General features: G+C 34.5%; 1 protein-coding gene across 2 annotated transcripts; it reads left to right on the top strand.

Moving 5' to 3' along the window:
- The first annotated feature begins 651 nt into the window (after positions 1-651).
- Positions 652-22,303, top strand: LOC114195899 (DNA topoisomerase 3-alpha). Of its 2 annotated transcripts, none has more exons than XM_028086333.1 (24): positions 652-1,080; positions 1,172-1,350; positions 1,434-1,506; positions 1,672-1,794; positions 1,886-2,007; positions 2,102-2,174; positions 2,257-2,373; positions 2,903-2,986; positions 8,306-8,485; positions 8,569-8,697; positions 11,940-12,014; positions 13,204-13,293; positions 13,411-13,515; positions 14,338-14,372; positions 14,892-15,021; positions 16,843-16,895; positions 16,972-17,050; positions 17,644-17,682; positions 18,555-18,633; positions 19,375-19,446; positions 19,630-19,701; positions 20,118-20,273; positions 21,316-21,436; positions 21,760-22,303. In XM_028086333.1, the coding sequence occupies exons 1-24, from the start codon at positions 805-807 to the stop codon at positions 22,001-22,003; spliced, it is 2,706 nt and encodes a 901-aa protein (XP_027942134.1). In that variant the 5' UTR covers positions 652-804; the 3' UTR covers positions 22,004-22,303. The 2 variants fall into 2 exon arrangements, with proteins under 2 accessions (XP_027942134.1, XP_027942133.1); XM_028086332.1 differs by having other exon boundaries at positions 16,972-17,068.
- Positions 22,304-22,795: the final 492 nt, after the last annotated feature.

Raw genomic sequence — 22,795 nt, 5'->3', positions numbered from 1 at the left:
ATGGTCAAATGTTTTATGTAAGCGAGAATGTGATATTTAAAATTAATAAATTTGAATTATTTTATCGAAATAAACATTTTAAAAATAAAATAATAATAAATAATATCAATTTAAATTTAATATAATTAAATATCTTAAAAATTGTAAAAATTCTTACCGATTAGAAGTTAAAGTTGTTATCATTAGTAGCATTTGGTTTGCTTAAAAACTTTTTTATGCAGGTATTTGTATTCTTCTAACTTAGTCATCATATATTTGTTTTGGAAACTAAATCCTCATGTTTACTGTTTTGTTAAACTTTTAATTGTAATACATGTTACAATTTTCAAAATATTTATTGATTACAAAATAGTTATATAAAATAAATATTTATTGTGTATAATACGCAATCTAAAATATTAGTCATTCCTGTAATAATTCACACATAATTTAGTTTGCATATAATTTTTCTAATACCGTTAAAAGTTTGGTTTTCATGGTCGAAAAATAAAAACGATTAGTATTTTGTCTTAATTTTTCTAATACGGTTAAAAGTTTGGTTTTCATGGTAAAAATATAAAAACGATTAGCATTTTGTCTTAAACAATTAATTACTATTGTTATTTATTTTATATTTTATATTTGTTTCCCGCTAACCCAGAAACATTCTGAAGAAACTTTTCCCGTTCATTTGAACTTCAAAATGTGACCTCTCCTCGCCGGAGCTCGCACTAGCTGGTAACACTTATTCATCGCTAACGAAAATCGCGTAACCGCCGAAACCCTAATCTTCCTTTCACGAACCAACGCGTTGGTGCGCGCAGCATGAACGTTCTGAATGTGGCGGAGAAGCCCTCTGTGGCGAAGTCCGTCTCCGCCATCCTCTCCCGGAACCAGGGCATGAGAATGCGGGAGGGGCGTTCCCGCTACAACAAGATCTTTGAGTTCAACTACACCATTCGCGGCCAACCCTGCCACATGCTCTTCACCTCCGTCACCGGCCATCTCATGGAGCTCGAGTTCGACGAGCGTTACCGCAAGTGGCACGCGTGTAACCCCGCCGACCTCTTCCGCGCCCCTGTCAATAAATACGTCCCTGAGGTTCGCATCGAAGAACATCGTTGCTCTTTATCTCTCTGTGTCAGTGTGCGTTTAATTTTCCCTTGCAAATTGTTTGCGTTGTTAACCCTAGGACAAAAAGGATATCAAGAGGACGCTGGAGGAGGAAGCGAGGAGGTGCCAGTGGCTTGTTTTGTGGCTCGATTGCGATAGAGAGGGTGAGAACATTGCGTTTGAAGTGGTTGACGTCTGTACTGCGGTGAATCCTCGTCTTAATATAAAACGGGCTCGGTTTTCTGCATTGATTGAGAGGTTCAGCTTTGCTTTGTGTCCTGTTGTGGTGGTTGTTTTTTCTTTTATTTTTGTTGTTGTTTGATTGTTGCTGTTTTTCATAGAGAGATCCATCATGCTGTTCAGAATCTTGAGGAGCCCAAGAAATGTCTTGCTGATGCTGTCGATGCTAGGCAGGTGAGTAGTCACCCTTTTCTGACTTAGAAGGTGCTGATTTTATCCGTGAATATGTTTGTAGGAAATTAAAACTAGGGTTTGACGCAATTGCCTTTTTGTTTTATATGTTAACTATTACATGATTTTGCTGGTGGTGAGGATGATTGTCTAGCTTTATTTTTGTAGGAAATAGATCTCCGTATAGGCGCTTCTTTCACGAGGTTCCAGACCATGTTGATGAAAGATGCTTTTGTCATTGACACTGCTACGGATGGCAGAAACCTAGTCCTAAGTTACGGCCCTTGCCAGGTATGCTTCTATTGAAAATAGCACCGAGACTTTTGTGCTTAAAACGTTATTGATTCTTATTGTGAGTTTTAGTTGTATTTTTTTACTACAGTTTCCTACACTTGGATTTGTCGTGGAAAGATATTGGGAGATACAAGCACATGAGCCAGAACAGTTTTGGTTTATCAACTGCGCTCATGATTCAGATGGACGCATTGCTAAGTTCAGCTGGATGTAAGATACGAAGGCTTTAATGTTTTGATACATTCATGATTCTTGTTGTTTCACTGACTGCAGGCTAATATTTAATCTAAAATTCATTTGGCAGGCGGGGCCACTTGTTTGATTATACATGTGCAGTTATAATATATGAGATGTGTGTTGAGGAACCAACAGCAACAGTGAGTCTTTTTTAAAACATCTGGTGGGGCATATGCTGAATGCAGACTAATTCTTTCGTTACATGTATTGATAACCTTTCAGGTGACAAATGTTAGACAACAGGAAAAGCTGAAGTATCCTCCGCATCCTTTGAATACCATTGAGCTTGAAAAACGTGCTTCAAGATACTTCCGGATGAGTTCTGAGCACACAATGAAGGTGACCGGACATTGCCATTTGTTTGTGTGCTTTCTGCTAATGGTGATGTCTATTTCAAGCTGTCAGCTTTATAAAAAATGATTTGTAATAAGCTGTGATTATTGTGTTTAAAAGAAGAAACAATATACTTCTAGATGATGCCAAAGTAAAACATAAAAGACTTTCACGTCAGTGGGAAGAAGTTTAACTATCAAACATTTTATCCATAATTCTCTATACGATATCATATGTGGTATTGTGTGTGCATGTTATGCCATTTAAAGGCATGCGATGTTTGCTAGTATTCCTAAAAGCTTTTGTGCTGGTGTCATTGTTATCTGGAGTCTGAATAATATCTCACCATTTATGTGTATGTCTGATTGTATAGTGACTGTGATGAATTAAAAGATTTATATAAATAACAATTTTGTGGGCAAGTTCAGAGTGGCAAATACTTCTGTTATTTTATTCCAATTCTATTTTTTCATAGTTTTACAGATTTGATGTTTTTATATGCAACTATGCTTACAACTTACTTAAATATTTATAGGTGGCAGAAGAACTTTACCAAGCTGGTTTCATCAGTTATCCCCGTACAGAGACTGACAATTTTTCTTCAAGGACTGATTTGCATGTGGGTTAGCTTTTTCATCTATCTAAACATGAATAATTATCACAGTTGTGGTCTACTGGATAGTTGGGTTTAAAGATACGAGAAAAGAGGAGTAGAATTTTGCTAGTTTGCATGTGGTAATCAACCTGAATTGTCATTTGAAATGGGGAAGCCTTCACTTTTATGGTCACGGAGAACATGCTATTTGACATGGATGTTGTCTGATTCCTTTTTATTTCCGTAAGAAAATATTGTATGCATCACTTGAGAATTTTAATTGTTTGACAGAGCTGTTGTAGTTATATGCATTTTTTTTGTGTGTCTTCTAATACACAAAAAAGAAAGGGGCTTAGTTTTGACATTTTGGCATAGGTTGAACCATGGAGGAAATTAATATAGTATACTTGAGAAAGATACAAAGGAATTAGAATTACTTTGAGAGTGTGTTTACCTCTCGTAGGATTTCATATTTATAATCATTTTGGATACATTAGATACAATGTACAGAGTGAAGAAGAGAAGAGAATTCAAAGAGATACATTTAGGAACTAGGTTTAGCACAAAACACACATCATCTTACAATAACTCCTTTTCAAGACTATTTATTGTAACACTTCCTCTCAAGCCGGATCATACAACTTGTATGTGTCAAGCTTAAAACAAATAAATTCAATTTGAGGACCTCTAAAGGATTGTGTTAAAACATCTGCACTGCAAGTTGATTATTTGATCTGACAAACTCAATGCAAATTTCGTTGGACAACAACCTATCTCGAATTAAATGACAATTAATTTCAATATGTTTGGTTCTCTCATGGATGATGGCTTGAAAGTAGTGTGGAGAGCAACTTGATTATCACAATACATCTTCATTGGCTGAATGTCACGAAAACCTAATTCTTATAGGAACTATTTTACCCATATGAGCTCACAAGTGAGGTATGTCGTTGCTCTTTACTCATTGCTCTATTCTCAACTTGAATAGATGATTGGACAACAACATTTTGCTTCTTGCTTTTCCACGAGATAATATTTCTTCCAAGGAAACCACAATATCATGTAGTAAAGCATCTTCCATAGGAGAACTAGCTCAATCAGTGTCACAATATCCAAAAATTTGGGTATTCCCTTTATTTTTTTAAAGTAGTCCTTGTTCTACAGCCTTTTTAAGATATCTTAGAATATGAATGATAACATTCTAGTGACCAATTCAACGATTTTGCATGAATTGATTCGTAATACTAACTGCAAAGGACAAATTTGTTCTAGGTATAGTAAGATATACGGTTTTTCCAACTAGTCTTCTATATCTTTATTGATTGGAGAAAGCTTCTTTTTGTTTTGCCATTAATTTTTATTTGGATCCATGGGATAGTCCACTAGTTTACAATCAATCATACTTCTCTCTTTTAGGATATCAAGAGCGTATTTCCTTTGAGAGATTATAGCTCCTTCATTTGATTGGGCAACTTCTATGTCCAAAAAATGAGATTTCCAGTATATTTGGTCTAAAATGATGGCATAAGTGTTCCTTTAATGGAGAGATTTTACCAACATCATTTCCTGTGATCACTATATTGTCAATATACACAATTAAGTACACACTTTTTAGGAGAAGTGTGACAATAGGAAACAATGGTTTTTCTCTCTGCATTTGAGCCCAAAGGATTGAACAATGGAGCTAAACTTTCTGAACATAGCATGAGGACTTGAGACCATAGAGAAAGCGACACAACTTACAAACCAAACCGGGCTATCCTTGAGCAACAAACCCAAGGGGTTGCTCCATGTAGACCTTCTCTTCTAGATCACCATGTAGAGAAATATTTTTAATATCTAGTTGATGAAGGAATCAATGATGAATGGTTGCCATGGCAAGAAAAGAATTGACAATAGCAATTTTGGCCAACTTAGAAAAAAATTATGAGTGTAGTCAAGCCCATATATCTGAGTATATGCTTTAGTCACCAATTTTGAGGCGACCAACTTCACCGTGAGGTCCAACCTTAATGGTGTAGACCCATCGACAACCTACTGTGTTCTTTCTTGAAGGAAGAGGAACCAACTTTCATGCTTTGTTAGGTTTAAGGGCTTGCATTTTAGTGTTCATGGCTTGTTGCCACTCATGATGATCAAGTGTTCTTGTCACATTTTTAGGAATAGTAATAAAAGAGACAAGAAATAAAAGAAAAATAAAGAGACAACCTGTGATAGCTAAGAAAACTGTAAATAGGGTGAGGATTACAGGTAGATCGAGTACCTTTGTGAATGACAATTGTTGACTTGAGTCATCATAATCAGGAGTTGTGGTATTAGGTGATGATTAAGGACTTGCAGAAGAGGATTCACCTTGGGGTACTAGGCAAGCCATTTGGTTCTTGCATTGATAGGTAACAAAAGCTGGTGAAGATGGTTCAATAGGACTTTATGGTATTTTGGATGACAGGAGCAAAAGGAACGAAATATTCAATTAAGGGCACAAGTAGAACATGTTGGAAAGAATTAGAATTTTGTGTAGGGAAAAAAGGAGTTGGTTCAAAAAACATGACATTGGTTGACATATGGTACTTCTTTGTCTCATGAGAATAATATCAATATCCTTTTTGAACTCGAGAATAGGCTTAGAAAACAACTTGATGACTCTAGTTGAGAGTTTATCTAAAATTGGAGATATATCATGAACCAAACATACACAATCGAAAACATGTGGAGCAATAAGAGAGTTCTTTAGGAAATAGAATGGAGTAGGGAACTTTATTTTGAAGAGAAAAAGATATTTTGTTAATGAGATAAAAAGCATTTAGGATAGCATCACCCTAATAATGAACAAGCATATTTGCATCAAGCAATAAGGTACGAGTAGTTTCAATAATATGTCTATTTTTTCTTTTTGCTATTCCATTTTGCTTAGGTGTACGAGGGCAAGTAGACTAATGCAAAATGATGTGTGAGCTTAGAAGTTTAGATAATTAAGAGGAAAAATGTTCTTTAGCATTATAGCTTCTTAAGATTTTGATTACTTTTCCAAATTGATTGTTGATTTCATCAAAGAAAGACATAAAAATTGATAGAAGTTCAGAACGATCTTTCATTAGATAAACCTAAGTATCAATGATAGTAACAAAATATGTAAAACCAAAAGATGACACACAATTTGGTCCCCAAATGTCAAAATGGATAATGGAAAAAGCATAATCACTTCTAGATTCAAAATGTTAAGCAATAGAAAACTTAACAGCTTTTCCTAATTGATATTATTCACATTCCAAAGTTTGGAGACAATTATGTTTAGGAACCATCTTTAAATTTTACAAAGAAGGAGAAAAAGCAACTTGACCGACCAATTCCTTGGGAAGGTACTTTAGATTTGTTGGTTACGAAATGAGATGTTATAGGTAAGGAGAGAGAAGAGAAAGAAGAGATATTACCAAAAATATACAGATGACTATGTGTCACCAATCCATGGATTTTGACTCTCCATAGATTGTGAAGTGAAGTTGTTGAGAAATTGGAAGATGTAGATGATTGGGCTTGGTTTTTAGATTTCAACCTTAAATACTCCTAATATTTTTCAGTAGAGAATTTTGGCTCAAAACCTTCAGCTTTGGAAATATTGGCTGTCCAGTCAGGGAAGCCATGTAATGAGTGATGATTATCTTGGGTGTTATGCACTCTTTTACAATATGTGCATTAAGGACATCTTTTACCACCACACCCTCCTCTAGACGACTTCCTTTTCCTCAAGTAGAAACCATGGTAGAAGACTCAACAAATTCATGAATATTTCTATTCTTAAGTGTTGGAACACGAAGGAGCCATGTTATCAAGTTTTTCATTGAAGGAACTTCTTAACCAGTCAAAATTTGACCTCTAACATGATCAAATTCTGGATGATTTGCACAAAGGATTATAACTATATAAAATTTATCCAATTTCTTTTTTTTTATCTCATCTAGTGAGTCAACTTTCAATAACACCTTTAATTCCTCAACTTCTAGTTGAGCTTCAACAATAAAAGGCATCATGTCATTATCAGGCTATTTGAGAGAACCAATCGATTAGTTGAATTGTAGAGGTCTTGGATATCATTCTCAAATATTTTGGGCTTTTTTCTGAAAAAGATTACATGCTTTGAAGGATCTTGGAGTACTCAAAATATTGGGCACTACTAATTGCGAAAGTAGAGCACAAAGCTAAGAATAAGTTTTGTTCCACCGTTAAATTTGATCTAGTGGTATTGAATCCATCTTCTTACAATTGATCATGCAAACCTTGGCCAAGGAACCAAAGTTCCACTTGGGCAGACCATGACAAGTAATTTTTCCTATCTAATTTTTCAGAAGTTATGGAAGGAATCTTGAAAAAAAGATGATATAGCTCTTGAAGATATGATGAGCATAATAGAGGCAAAGCCATAGTCTAATAATACAATAGAGAAGAACAAAATTTAAATAGGGTTTTTAGATAGGGAAACCTAGGGTTTCAGGAGATAGAAACCTAAAAGACACACCAAGTGATCTTGGAAGGAGGAACAAAGGGTGGAAATGGGCCCATGGTGCTCTGGCAAGCCTAACAATGGTGATCTAGAAAGATTCTAACCATTGGAAGGTGGCGTGTGAGACACATTCGCCTAGGGCAATAGTGGCATGTGTAACCACTGGGATGGGGTTGCACTCCTCTAGACACCTCAGACCCAAGTGTTGGAAGACAAAGCTTCGGTAGTGGACAACTACAATGGCCGCAAATAACAATGACAATGACATTCCTTTAACAAATTGAGATTGGCTGAGCGAGATCGACCTGCTGTGATACCAACTTCAGAAAGATATAAAGGAATTGGAATGAAATTGAGAGTGTGTTTCCCTCTCTTAGTATTTCATATTTCATATTTATAATCTTTTTGAATATATCAAATATCATGTGAGAGGGAAGTGAAAAGAATTTTATTAGATATATCTAGTAACTAGGTTTAGCACAAAGCACACATCATCTTACAAGAAGTCCTATTTAAGACTATTTATGCTAAAAATTATACTTATTGCCTTGAATGTTATTGGAAGCACTTAGCGTTTTAATATTTAGTTATTTTATACACGTCAGGTAATTTTCTTTTGTAATATATGGTAGTAGAAATTTAAATATATTCTTTTATGCAGGTAAAGAAGATCTGGCTTTTACAGCCACCATACTCAATTATTGTGCTTTAAGATTTTGACTTGTGTTGTTCAACCTGTCTTGTTTTAACAATATTGTTGTTTCACCCTTAATCCTTAGTAAAGTTTTTTTCCTGAATGACTGATCTTTCATTTTTCTTTTTTTTTATTTTCCTTCCAATTGTAGACAATTGTGCAAGAACAACAAGGGCATCCTGAGTGGGGAGTATATGCACAACGGTTGTTGGACCCTGGGACAGGGCTTTGGAGAAACCCTAGAGGTGGTGGACATGATGACAAGGCTCATCCACCCATTCACCCCACAAAATTTTCTACTGGAGAATCTGGATGGAGCCAAGAACACCGTGTCAGACAATTCCCATACCACTCTTTTTACTTTAAGAATTGCATGTTGCTTGGACATTCATATTATTTCTTAAATTGACACAGAAACTGTATGAGCTGGTTGTTCGCCACTTTTTGGCATGTGTCTCAAAGCCTGCTGTAGGAGCTGAAACCACCGTTGAAATTGATATTGCTGGCGAACTATTTTCTGCATGTGGGAGGGTGATTCTAGAGGTGAGATGTTTGTTGTGCATGATGCGGATATCCCATATTGGGATGTGTTAGATATTGTTTGATATTATTAAGATATTGTTAGATATTATTAATCACAATATCAAATAATATCTTGTATTTACTCTATTTATTTTCAATTACTCCTTTTAATTGTACTTTTCTCTATTATAAATAGATTACCCTAGTGTGGTTTATACACAAGGGAGATTAATCTTAAACCCTATTTTCTTTATTCTCAACAGGATGTAATATTGAGCTGCACCTATTCTAACATGTAAGACAAATATTGGATCTATTTGCAGCATTTGGATTATGAGGAAGGATGAATATATTATTTTCTGATCATTCAAACGTATAAACATTACTATTTATACAACTTTCATTGTAATGCTAGAATTATGGACATCAAATCATTCCTGATTATTACAAATTAGGGATCATCAATCAATACTAACAAACGAATAAATCTAATTATATCTGTACTAAAGGAAGTAAGAACATGCTTCATATTTTACAGGTTACAACAGTTTTTGTCATGCTGGTGAATAGATGTTTATTATTCTTAGTTTTCTAGTAAAATATTGGTATCATTTTGTGGGTAGTCCCTTTGAACATCTTCTAAGTCACCTATTGAAGGAGAACATATGGTGTTTCAACAACGTTGTCTAACTCTTTCTTGATATCTATTTCCATATGTTTCCATTCTTCATGGTGATCCGAATTATGAGCAAGGCTTATGGTATTTGTTGCCCACAAAAAAGCTTCATAGGAACTTAATACTTAGTTTTGAGACCATCAAGTATGATCTTCATATCCATACTAGTTCACAAATCTCTTAGGTCATAGTGAAAAAATCTGCTTGCACACTAGACTTCTCAATCACAGTTACTTTTTGTTCCATGTAACTAATATACCACCTAGAAACATTCAATATCTTATGGTTTCAAACCAAAGATCAAGAATACTACTTAAGATTGTATAAGGCCTTTCTTATTTTACACAACTTATTTCTTCCATTGATTAAATCATAGCTATGTGAAATATATGCACTTCTATTATGTTAAAAGCAATGTTATCAAATTTCGGCCATGGCGGTGCCATGGCAGACATCGGTTGCGGTTTCCCAACCTACCGCAGCAACATGACGGAGGCGAAGTGGGTTTTCTGTGGCGGCTCGTGGCGGCCGCTTTTCGCATGGCGGCTGGCGGTGGCGAAACGGTAATGGCGAAAAAAGAGAACTGAAGAAAGAGTATACAATATCAAAGTGGAAGAGATAGCGCCGCTAACGTGTCTGAGAAGAGTGAGTAGCGTGGGAGATGAGATAGGCAGCGGCTGGCACACATAAACCCTAATTTCATCCTTCTATGCGTTTTACTCTACATCAGTTTTACGAGGTTTAATTTGGGTCAGGCCCACTAACATTATTTGACCTAACCTAAGCCCAGAAACCCTCCTCTCTTATTCTTTTATATTTTACTGTGGCCCTTCTCTTATTCTTTTACCAGTTACCGATGCAGTAGAATATTACTGATGCAGTTAAATATCAATTAAAACATCTCTTCTCTTATTCTTTCAACTTTGGCCTTAGTTACTGCAACTAACAGCCACAACTGCCACCACTAGTTGCTGCTGCCTGCCATTGTCAGCCACTGCCGCCTGCCGTCACAATCAGCCACCGCCACCTGCCTCCGGCCGCCACAGTCAGCCACTGCCACCACTGTCAACTCCTTTTTTTTCAAATTTTTTTCTACTTCTCTTCTTTCTCTATAATTATTTTTTCAAAAATTATACTTTCCGCTATAACCCGATATGATTTCCGTTATAACTTTATAACGGATTTTTGGCTTGCCGATATTTTCCGTTATCCGACATTGATAACACTGGTTAAAAGTTATAGCTAATGATCATAGCACAACTATTTCTACTTAAAAGTGTAGTAGCCTAAGTGTGATGATTTGATTATGACTTAATTCACTCGACCTACGTCATGAGACAACTAATGCAACTCAACAATCTTGCCGTCAACAATTCTCCCGTTGAGGATCGAGCTTGTCACCTTGATTGTCATCATTAAAGTACCCATTGTCCACTAGATGACTCTCTTATAGTGCTAACTCCTCCATCCCCTTTGGCTCTGACAATTGAATTTAATCTTCCCATTGTCATTCGTAAAGATATACACTCTACTTGTAACCCATCTCCTTATTGTATTGCTTTGAGTTATCGTAGGTTATCTTTCATTCTTGTCTTTTTGTCTATTTCCTTTATGTCAATTCCATAATCTGTAGGTGATGTTTTTGCCCATCCTGATTGGGGTTAGGCCATTCTTGATGAAATAAGTACTCTTCAGAGTAGTGAAACTTGGGAACTCATTCCTTTACCTTCTAGGAAATTTGTTGTTGGTTGTAGGTGAATTTTTGCTATCAAAGTTGATGATACTATTGATTGTTTCAAACCTCATCTTAGAAGTTGGTTTTGTAGAATTGAGTTAGACTTAAAGCTGTATCAGAGCCATTTAGAGCCTATCCTTAAGAAATATGTTGTTTGTTGGGCCTATTGTGCCACTTGTTATCGGACCTCTAACAAATATCTAGTTCCATACTCGAGATGTAGATGTCTCGACATGAGAGGTGTGTGTGGGAGATCCCATACCGACTGTTAGAGATAAGAACAATTTACTTGTAAACCTTATCTTATAAGTTGATTCTGTAAAATTGAATTAGACTTAAAATCTACTTCTTAAGAGAAATAAAGGATTAAGAATCCCTTCTTGTCCTTCTTAAAATTAAAGGGAGTGAATTGCTGACTAATCAGCAATAGTGAAGGTGCAGATTGAAAAAGTCTCCTTAAAGCTACAACGAGCTTACTGCACTTTGATTTTATTCTGTACAGAGCCTATTTAGGAATGGTTCTTGCTGGTTTTTTCCAACGTCATGCTGTTTGAATCATTCAAAATTCTTTTTCAACACTTAAACATCAACAAGAACTGCCTATTCATGCTTCCTTAATCATATTTTGAACCTCCTTGATTATTTGTTGCTGTATGAACTATCAAACTAATTACGAACTCAAATCTATATAGTGATAACTTAGCATTCAATTATTTTTGGGAATTACTAAATCTCGTGTGGTGCATGTCTATCCCTGAATGTTTTTAATTTTATTTACTAAGCATTTCATATATGTTAGGGGCAAGTTACAAATTTTCTGATTATGTTATTGTCTGATTGTAATCTGATCAGAAAAACTACTTGGATGTTTATCACTACGAATCTTGGGGTGGATCACTGATTCCAACATATACTATTGGTCAACAGGTTTGCTTTGAATTATAGCATCAGATTTTATGAAACATTCTTGTACTAGTCATTGATTACTTTGTTGTATTATTTTGTCGTGTCATATCTGGCACTTGCCATTTTCATCAACATGGTGTTCATTGTCATAATTGTCAGTTTCCTGATGAATTTTCAACACAACAAATCCCATTATGACACATTTTGATAAATTACTTATTCTTGTGCAAGCTCCACTGTGGTATTTAGTTCCATATTAGAAGCTGAATATTTAGGAGTTTGGCAAATTTTGTTTTTATGGCAAAAGTTATCCAAACGTAAAATTTTTCATGTATTACCTCAAGTATCTATTTAATGTGCCTATAACCATGAGAGAGTTGACCTTTTTGTTGCAGCAGAGCTCTGTGTGAAGCTCCACTTGCCATTTTCCTCATCAGTTGGGCATGCTAGACATCAATGCACCAACATGTGGGGGACGGGGGTTTATTCTCCTTTATTTATTATGTAATGAGGGTGTTTAGATTTTCTATTAATAGTCTTTGCCTATATAGCTGTAATATAATTTTGATCAATGTAGGATAATAAAATTAATATTCTTCTACCAAAAATACACTTTATAATATAACTTTTGTGATCCTTTTCCTATACAGATAAATTTCGGCATTGAGCTAGACTATGTTTATTTCTAAATTCTAATATGGAATTAAAACCTATCTAATATTTATGTTGATAGCGTTATCATGGCATTTTAGATGCCAATCATGCAACTTCACACTTCAAATTTCCAGCGTTAGTAGTGAGGGTCTGGGTCTAAGATGTTACACATTCACTTGGATTATGGTTCATGTAGCCTTGTAATCCTAGACTCAATTTTTTGATATTTTTTCTACATATTATAGATGTAATATTTGGGTTCGTGTTTCAACGTATGCTATTTGCATCCGAGCTGAAGATGTTAGAGTAAGGTAGGATAGGGGTGGTGACCTTATTCTGAGCCTGCTGGAGTGTATGTTTTCCTGTCTGTCAGTTGACTGTTAGGATTGTATTACAGTTCAGCTCCAGTTGAACCCTTTTCATATTTTCCTTTATAGATTCTTGTGTTACAGTGTACCAAAACATCCAGTAATACATTTTTACCTTTCTTCAATCCTTTCTCATTTTCTTAAAAATCTAAGAATAAATATTCACGACAGTGCTATTGATAGTGCAGTTCATTCCAACAACATTAATCCTTGATTCAGGAGTAACCCGACCACCACCACTTTTAAGTGAAGCTGATTTGCTGAGTTGCATGGACAAGGTGAGAATTATTTAGAATCTGACTGACTAGAAATTTGATACTTTGTTTTGCACAAGTCCAATTATGTGTCACCAGATATTGACAATTGTATACCTATTGTTTTATTTGTTCTCAAAGGAGGGTATTGGTACAGATGCTACGATGCATGATCACATCAAGAAGCTACTTGATCGATTTTATGCAACTAAGGATGCTAACACTCGTTTCACACCAACTAATCTTGTAAGTTCATACTGTTAATTTACAGTTTGCAGTTCAGACTCGTTTCACTCTATCTCTCTGGTCATATTTTTCTTGGCTGTCTTGAATTTTGTTTACTTTTGTTAAGAAGAGTTACTATATAAGATTATTGGGCTAGAAGAGGATGCTGTATATAGGTCATTACGTGAATATCTCATATAATAAAACCAATTCTGTCTTGTAGTAGTATTCTAAAATTTAATATGCTGACCACTGAATGTGTATATTAAGTTGTCAACCATCTGGCTTAATTGACAGTTATGTGAGGCTTTACTTTGAACGTTAAGAAATAGACTTTGACCCATACATATATGTGAACTAATTAATACATTTACAAACTTACTAGTGTCTCTATGTGTTCCTGCATTTAATTTATTTTACAACAATTAAATATACAGCCTGAACAAAGAGTTAATAATCTATCATGGGAGTCTACTTAAATGATTCTTTCACCATAGCATGACATTAAATCTTGTTATTGCCTATTATTAATTTTATTACATATAGAGCAGTAGAGCAGCACAACAGAGCGATGTGGGATTTGACATGATTTTTAATTTTATAGATATGATTTAGTTGTATCCTTCTAGTTGTTACTTGCATAAATGGAAGTAGATCAATATAACAAAAAATTGGAAACGTTTCTGTATTTTCATGAATTTTTTCATTGAAGAATCTTTTCTTTTTATTAGCTTAGTTATAATCTATATAATTCTCAAAGATGCACTTGCACAATAAACAAAAAAAATTATGATATTTTTTCATATCACATTGTTATTAGTGACGAGCTTGATATTATTGCAGGGTGAGGCACTTGTTATGGGATATGACGACATGGGGTAAGTAATTCTATTCATTTTAAAATTGTCTCTAATCTCATATTTAATCTTATTAATATATTCTTGATCTAACTTGAGTGGATTTCTATTTTGTCAGTTAGATGCAATCATTTATTTTTTGAAAAAATAAGGAAAGAAAAAGATGAATCATCAGAAAAGATATTTCTAGTTTAAGGACAATTAACCATTCAGCTAAAGGTGATGAATGTATGGTTCATCCTAATAATGTTTCAGATGATTGATGGTGTTCAAAGCGTGGTTAATATTTTTTCAGCTATTGGCTCAATTAATTATTTTGGTTGTTAATTGAAAAGCGGAAATCATTTGTCAAATAGTTTATTTTTTATAACTTAAATTCCTTGTTTGTGGTTGAATCCAAAAAGTGATTTTCACATTTAATTCTTCATCCTTTTCCTTACTGAGCATGTTGCTTTCCCTATCTGCAATCTACCTTGTGACACTGTTAACCTAATGTATACTTTGTTGTGCCTTTGCCTTTTGTTACCGGTGAGGTTTCAGTTATAAACTATGGAAACCTTATCTTAGAGCAGTTATGGAGCGTGACATGAAATTTGTTAGTGAAGGAAATAAAAGCAAAGCTGATGTTTTGGCAACTAGCTTGCAGCTGATGGAGGCTTGTTTCCTAGATGTAAGTAGCAATTATTTGTTTCTTGAGGTTTTTAAGTTATTACTTATTACCTATGTTTTGTTATTCAGAAGTTCTGTAAACCCATGCAATTATGTTAAAATTGAAACTTTTTGAATTGTTATTTTAAAATTTTCTTTATCATTGAGGTTGCAAACTATTTTAGGTTTCTTGGCATATAATAGTCACCCGTCTAGATAGTAATAATAATTGGTTGTTTGTTTTAGAAAGGTTAAATTGATTTGTTTCTCTTAACATTTTGAGACTTCTTTCAATAGGTTCTTTTCTAGGATTCTGCAAACTACACGGACTTATGTGCAAAGTTTCAAATAATTTAGGGACCAGTTTTCTTGTTCAAATATTTTCTAGGTCCTCGAAGTATTTGAGAATTTACTATGGGTACCTGTACGTACCTTTATGGAACCCTAGTGAGGGACCTGTGAAGGACTTTATTTACAAAAGGATAATATACTTTAATCCACTTTTTTTAACTCACTTTTAACTTATCATTCTAATCACCATTAGATCATCACATCACATCACTAAAAAGAATCAAAATAGATGATCTAACGGTGATTGAAGTAGTGGGTTAAAAGTGGGTCAGAAAAAATGGGTTAAAATATCATTATTCTTTATAAAATTCTATATGGACTTGTTGTGTCCAATGCCTTGTGCAGGGAGTTCAGTGACGAGTCCATGTTTGTGGGTTGGGTTATGTTGGAAATCTCCTATCGACTAGAGATAAAGTCAAATTACATAATATAACTGGGGACAATCCTCACTTTATAAGTTGGTTTTTGTGAAGATGAGTTAAGTTTAAACCTACATTCTAATAGGTTGTACTATTTTTTGGTTGAATTGTAATATTTTTTTGTGGTTTAAGTCCTTACATCTTAGAACTCAGTAATTTTGGCTTAATTCATAATGTTGTATGTTTTTTTTTTCTGATTATTTTTATTCAACTGAAATCAAATCGAATATATTCATTTAGAGTACTACTAAGAAATGATTTAAATTATTAAAATGTAAACAGTTAAAGAAAGAAACATATACAAACTTGAATATTTGATCAAATTGCGGAATTCTAAAATAGGGAACTAAAACCATGGGAAAAAATAGGGAGACTAAACTCGGGAATTAAAGGAAGATTGAAAATGTACTTTAGCCCTTTTTGTGTCTAATTACTTCATGGAATCAATCCTGAAGGCCAGTTCACTGGCCTTTTCCCTATCCTTTGACAATGAGCAACTTAAAGCATTGGATTTGAAGCTAAAACTGTAGGGAATATAGCGGAGGGTTGAGTATAATAGTTATGTAAGCAAAAAATTTCTGTAGATGGGATAATTTTTATAAGTGATGTATCTATTCAGTTAAGTATAACAGCAATACATTATTAATTGTGCATTTAATCCTTTCTGAATTATAAAAACTCCCTTAGATGTCATTTTGTAAAGTCAGATGTGCTCTGTGCTCATAAAATTTATTGGCAGAGCAGTCTAACTGTCCTGATGCTTGTTGCGACGAACTGGGCTTATGTCTTTTCTCCACACTTGATGGACTTTTTTTTTGTGTGTAGGGGGGGGCGGGTGAGGGATCATGAGCAAAATTAGAATTTTCGGTGTATTGTCATCTTTTGCCTTCAATTGCAATTCTTTTGGTAACAACATGCACACGAGAATAAAATTATCGGTATTCAATTTACTTTTCTAATGTAGTTTTTCCATTCAATCTGCCTTTTCAATTATTTGAAATCTCTCAGAACCAAGCTTATTCAGTTATGTAGATTTTGAACTCCAATGTCTGATCATCTGTAAATATATGCAGGCAAGATTGAATAAAGGGAAACTTTTAGAAGCAATGGCAATATTTTTTGAAAGGTGATTATCTTTCATCCTTCAGTCATATGGACTCCTTATGCAAAATGCTAATAGGTATCTTCAATCACTATTGCAGATCTAATAGATCTGGAAACGATGAGCTACATGCAATGGGGGTTGTTCGACGATGCGGACTTTGTCAAGAATCAGACATGGTGCTAAGGAAAAATCGAGTATGTGTTTTCAGTAGTTGTTCCCTACCAAGGGAATGATTACATTTAATAAAGAGAGTTGTCATTCATGTTCAATTCCATCATATAGTGGTTAACCAATGACGTGAGACTAGGAGTCTATGTGTGGAATTTAGGTTGTTGGTAGTAGTAAATAATTTTATGCCTGGAGCGTAAAACACAATATAAATGACAGTACTGATTTACTTGAATTTGGGTTTTAAGTAATAAGTGTTTTATCATATCTTCTTGAATGCAGCTGCATATTTTCTTATGTGTATACTTGCTGAATTTCGTTGTTAATGTGTATGAGGACTTCCTTAATCATAATATTCACCGCAGCCTTTTGTTTATGGCATTTATAGTTTTGAAACGTGTTAGATATTGTTAGTTAGAGGATCATGTGTATTTGGGCTTAGTCCATATTTTTCTGTATTCTTCTTTATTATAATTATGTTACCCAATGTGTATTTTCTACACAACGGGAATTAATCCTATACCTAGTTTTTCTTTATTTTCACAAAAGGAATAGATGCATAACCTTTTATCTGATTAATTTTTATATTATCATTTACCAGGATGGCAATTTTATGGTTGGATGTGTGGGTTACCCTCAGGTTGGTTTCTTCTTTTTCTTTTTCCGGATATCTGTTAATTGCTCTGTTAAAAGTTACAACATATCTTCCCTTGGATTTGCCAGCTACCAATATTTTGCTGTGCCCTCCGGGACAAAAGAGAGAAACACGTAGATAAAAATACAATAAATTTCTAATTGCTCCCCATCATTTCGTAACAAACTGGTATCAAAGCCCGTTTCAACTTGGTGGCTTATGAGTTCTCCTGCTTGAAACAATGTGGGACTTCCCAACATTCCCCCTTCACAGATGCCTGCTGAACTAGATGATTACCAATACAAACTATAGGCTCTGATATCATGTTAATTTTTGGTTAAAACCGGTTGACATTAAGTAAAATTATCTAACAGACATATAAGCCTACTCCAAGACTTGAGGCAGGTGATGTGACACTTTCCAACAGTTACATGTATTTACGTGTCAACAAGTAACTGCTATCTATCACTTGGTTACATGAAAAAGAGTAGTCTACTGCTGTACACAAATGTAAACAGAAGTAAAAGATTCATTAACTCTGTAAGATAACAGGGATTATCTGTGCATCAATAAGTTGGGTCATGTAAACAAATTAAATTTCAATAGTATATACTTAAGATGCATAGTCCTGTGAATACCTCTTCATATTGATGATAATATTTTGAAAATAATTTCCTCCACCGTGTCCTATTTTTAAATGTACTGTTGTAGAAGGCATGATTAAAAATCTGATACAGATCTTATTTTTATCCTCTCCAAATTCAAATTAACTGATTTATGATAGTTGTGTGGTTTTCCTCCCTTGTTGCCTGTATCTATTTCTTCAGATCACAACTGACATGCTAATATAAATTTGATGTCTACAAATAAATGAACAGTGTAGGAATGCTGTGTGGCTCCCTGGATCACTATCAGAAGCAGTTGTGACCACCAATACGTGCAATATTTGTACTCCTGGTTAGTGACTTAATTTAATCAAGATACTAATGCGGGTGGCCATTTCCCACTTTTTCTTAATAGAATAATAAAGCCTTGAATTTAAAGACTATAAGCACTTAAGTTGAAATCATTGGGATTTAAGTAGGATAAGAATGAAATGGAGATTTCAAACAATATTATTTCCTTGAATATGATGATGTGTTGGAAGTGATAATGTGCAGTACTTTAAAGAAAAATATTTTAGGAAATTTGTGAGAGTAGAGTAGGGAGATGTTTTGTTTCCTAGATACCAAAATAGCTTTGAGAGTGTAGTTTTACTGTGTTGTACTGTATTTTTTCAATACTTTGTACTGCAGTAGGTCTCATACTAGATCTCATACTGTTGTGATTCTAACCAACATAAGTTCTAGTTTGAATTAGTTAGCTGTACAGGCACATATAAATGCTTGTTGTAAATCTGGATTGGTTTTATGTGCTGGTTTTTTGCTGTACTTTCGGAATACACCAATGGATACTGATTTTGAAGTTTTAAAATATATTAAAATGATTTTTAAAGTACCAATATCAATGTATTTTTAATGTTAGTGGACAACACCAAAAAACCCAGCAAAGAATCTAGAATCGAAAATCTGTTTTAGCAGGATTGAATTCATTTTCACAAATACTAATTTCTCTCTAATTTATTTATGTTTTAGTGATCTTAATCCTGCGTCTTATTTTTGATATTTTTATCATATCTGATTGCATACAATACTATAGGTCCTGTTTACTTAATTCAGTTCAAGTTCAGGCAGCTGGAAATTCCACCAAACTACAGTGTCAACCATTTGGGTAGGTGCACCTCTGCAAGATCAATTTCTTTTCACCTAATTTCCCCTTTTGATATTTGCCAAAAGTGAAAAATTAGACTCAATATGGAAAAAGATTCATTTAATTTGCTCTTTAATTCAAATATGACTCAAACCCCTTTTTTAGTCAAAATGTTTTTGTTTGATTAATGCATGTGATATGTAGGATGCATTGGTGGCTGTGACGAGATTCTTTCACAGTTGACAGAAATATGTGGCAGGGGATCTCGCATGCCAGGTCTGTTTAAATGACTCAGTAATTATTGGAAACTTTATTAAAAGTATTGCTGGATTATATCAATGTAGGGGGATGTTGTGTTAACAAGAGTTATAAGCATTTAAGGTGAACATACTTAAGAAATAACCAATGTGTATATGGCATTTTTCAATACAAAATTTGAGTGGATTAATGTCATTCAAACATTTTTAGGGGACAATAACATATATTTCGTGGATATTATTGTAATCTTTTTGCTAGTTTTTACCTGTTGTTTTTCTTTTAGTCTTCAGCATTGAGTATGTTTTATAATTGTGGTCACAAGCCAGTGACTGGGGACGGGATCGAATTCATGTTTTAATCTGTTTGCTGCTATTCCCAATGTTTCCATGAATAAATATTGGAATGCTCACAAAATACCTTATCATGTTTTCCAGCAAGACCTCGAGGACCAACTGCACCAACGAGCAATGCCCATCATACTAACCCACGACAAAGACCTTGTATGAACTGTCAAGAAACAGGACATTCTTCTAATGACTGTCCTTTACGCTCTGGGAATGTCGGACATCGTGGAAGAAGTGAACATAACGGTAAGGTTTCTGTGGATTTTAATATCCTATGCCAGTTTGGACATTTTGAGAAATAAATAAATGTATTTCTCGGATATCCAGTGTTTTCACAGGGATATGAGCAAATGCTTAGAGTGAATCATGATTCATGAATACTGACAGACATTGATTTTGGAATATGTGGAAACATTGAGAAATAAATAAATGTATTTCTCGGATATCTAGTGTTTTCACAGGGATATGAGCAAATGCTTCAGTGAATCATGATTCATGAATACTGACATTGATTTTGGAATATGTGGAGATGGATTATTGAGGAATTTACCATAAAATGGTTTGTATTAATTCTATGAGCTTGGTATGACATGTGATACAAATTTATTTACTCTCGTGATATGCAATGTGTTACACGGTGATCATTGTGTATTGGGAAGGCCAGGAAGCTATTCACTGTAATCTTTCATTGATAATTCCTGTTATTCTCAGTCCATGTTGGTCTACGATTTACTGTAGCTGTTGGTCTACGATTTACTGTAGCTGTTGGTCTACGATTTACTGTAGCTGTTGGTCTAACCGCATAAAGAGTGAAGACACAATTTCTAACCACGTATAAAGCTTTGGTTCTGGAATCGTTTTATTATACTTTTCAATTTTCAAGATTTCTCGTATGTCTTCATATTTCAGGCATTCAATAGACACCAATGCAACATATTTTATCCTTTTCATCTCTTTCTCTATTTTTCTTTTCCTCAATTTTTTTTATTCCGGATTGCCCTACAATGTTTTTGTTGATAATTAGTGTTAAATTTTAATGCTTTACTAGTTTCTGTATATCATCACTCAAGCTCTCAAGTTATGGTTTGTGGTCATATAACTTGGGTATATTTTTCAGTGGGATGTTAAAAAGGGAAAACTGACTTATTTTCCAAAAAGTAATCTTCTCAGCTTGGTGCATCATGTTGGGAAATCTTGTTCTTTTATCATGCTTTTTGCAGTCATTTTGCAGCTGTCAAATTTGAAATTTAATGCTTTGCCTTTTTTTATAAATCATTAAACAATGCAGGGGAAGCTTCTGTTTCATGCAGTTCGTGTGGAACACCATGTATTTTGAGAACTGCTAATACAGCAAATAACAGGGGAAGGAAATTCTATTCATGTCAATCGCAGGAATGCAACTTCTTTGTGTACGTGAACTCTTGAATTTTATTTTTTTTTTGTATGATTATATTTCAGTCTTTTCTAGTCTTGTTTTTAACGAGGGAAGGAGAATTGGCATTGTTTATCTATTCCAATATTATGTAACTGTCACATCTTTGGTAGTTAATAGTATCTGGACTCTTGACAAGTGAATGATGGACACCATTACATAATCTGTGAATCTAATACTTTGAAGAGACATAGACTGTTTTGAATTACGTGATAGATTTTGTTTTTGAACAGTTTATAGAAATGGGGCCATATTGCATGGTTTTGAGATAGTTTTATAAGCCTTATCACCCTGCAACAGATGGGAGGATAGCCTGAATAACGGAACTGGAGGCAGAAGTGCCACGCGTTCAAATAGTATTCCATCCTCCAATCCTAGGCGAGGTGGTGGACGTGGATCTCATGGTAGAGGTGGCCAGACCGGAGCTCATACGGCTGCCACAACATTTGTTTCAGCAACCGGAGATCCTATTTCTGGTAGAAGGTGCTTTAGGTGTGGTGATCCATCTCACTTTGCAAATGTCTGCCCCAATCGTGGTGTCTGATCTCTTCTCATTTATTCACCTTAAACTGTATATAGAAGGAAAGGTTGGCCATTAAGAACCTGTGTTTTCATTTTCTATTGTTATGCATGTGCTTGAATCAACACTGGAATAGTGCGTCAATCTTTTTGAGCATGCATGAACAAAACTTGTGCCGGTTCTAATATACCAATGCTAATGTCAAATCTTTTTTATTCATTCGTCAATTGTCTCTTGTATAAAGGAACTTGTAGCATCAGCTTAACTTAAAATAACTGAAGAATCTATTTTAATTGGATCTCCTTTGCTTATGGAGAAGTTGTAGTTCCCGAATTCCATGGCTTTTTGGAATACAATTTTACCCTTGAACCCTTTTGATACAGGGTATTGAGACGGATCAATTCCTGTTTATGATCTTTTATTGGTTGGGTGATGAGTAAATATCATTATAAGTCCTCATGGAATCCAGCTTAAATAGATCTCATAAACTTTGTTCCCATGAAAAAAATGTTTTGTAATACTGCATGCTTCATATTTATTTATTCATTCAAATGTGAATGAGAACTGCATATGCTCTACAATGACAAATTATAGACATTTTTTGTTTTATTTCCATCACAGTATGTAGTATTCTGTAATATTGAAATAGGTCCAATCCTGAAAATTTGGTCACACCGTCTGTTTGTCGAGCACATGGTGGGTATGCTGTCACGAAACAATCCCTTTGCCAAATCTGAAGGGAGCATGTGCGTGGGCAAGATCATAACAATTGTTTGACTGCAGCTAAGGAGGGGACATTAAATCCATACTTAGTAT

The sequence above is a fragment of the Vigna unguiculata genome, chromosome 9, assembly GCF_004118075.2.
Source record: "Vigna unguiculata cultivar IT97K-499-35 chromosome 9, ASM411807v1, whole genome shotgun sequence".
Lineage (NCBI taxonomy): Eukaryota > Viridiplantae > Streptophyta > Magnoliopsida > Fabales > Fabaceae > Vigna > Vigna unguiculata.
Note: the sequence above shows the minus strand (reverse complement) of the source record. Positions and strands in the feature narration are given on the sequence as shown.

Excerpts from the sequence above, each read along its gene's own strand:
- LOC114195899 (XM_028086332.1), top strand. The coding sequence starts at position 805 with ATGAACGTTCTGAATGTGGCGGAGAAGCCCTCTGTGGCGAAGTCCGTC. Across the intron at positions 1,795-1,885 it reads TAAGTTACGGCCCTTGCCAG|TTTCCTACACTTGGATTTGT; the intron begins GTATGCTTCTAT and ends TTTTTACTACAG. Across the intron at positions 2,374-2,902 it reads GTTCTGAGCACACAATGAAG|GTGGCAGAAGAACTTTACCA; the intron begins GTGACCGGACAT and ends AAATATTTATAG.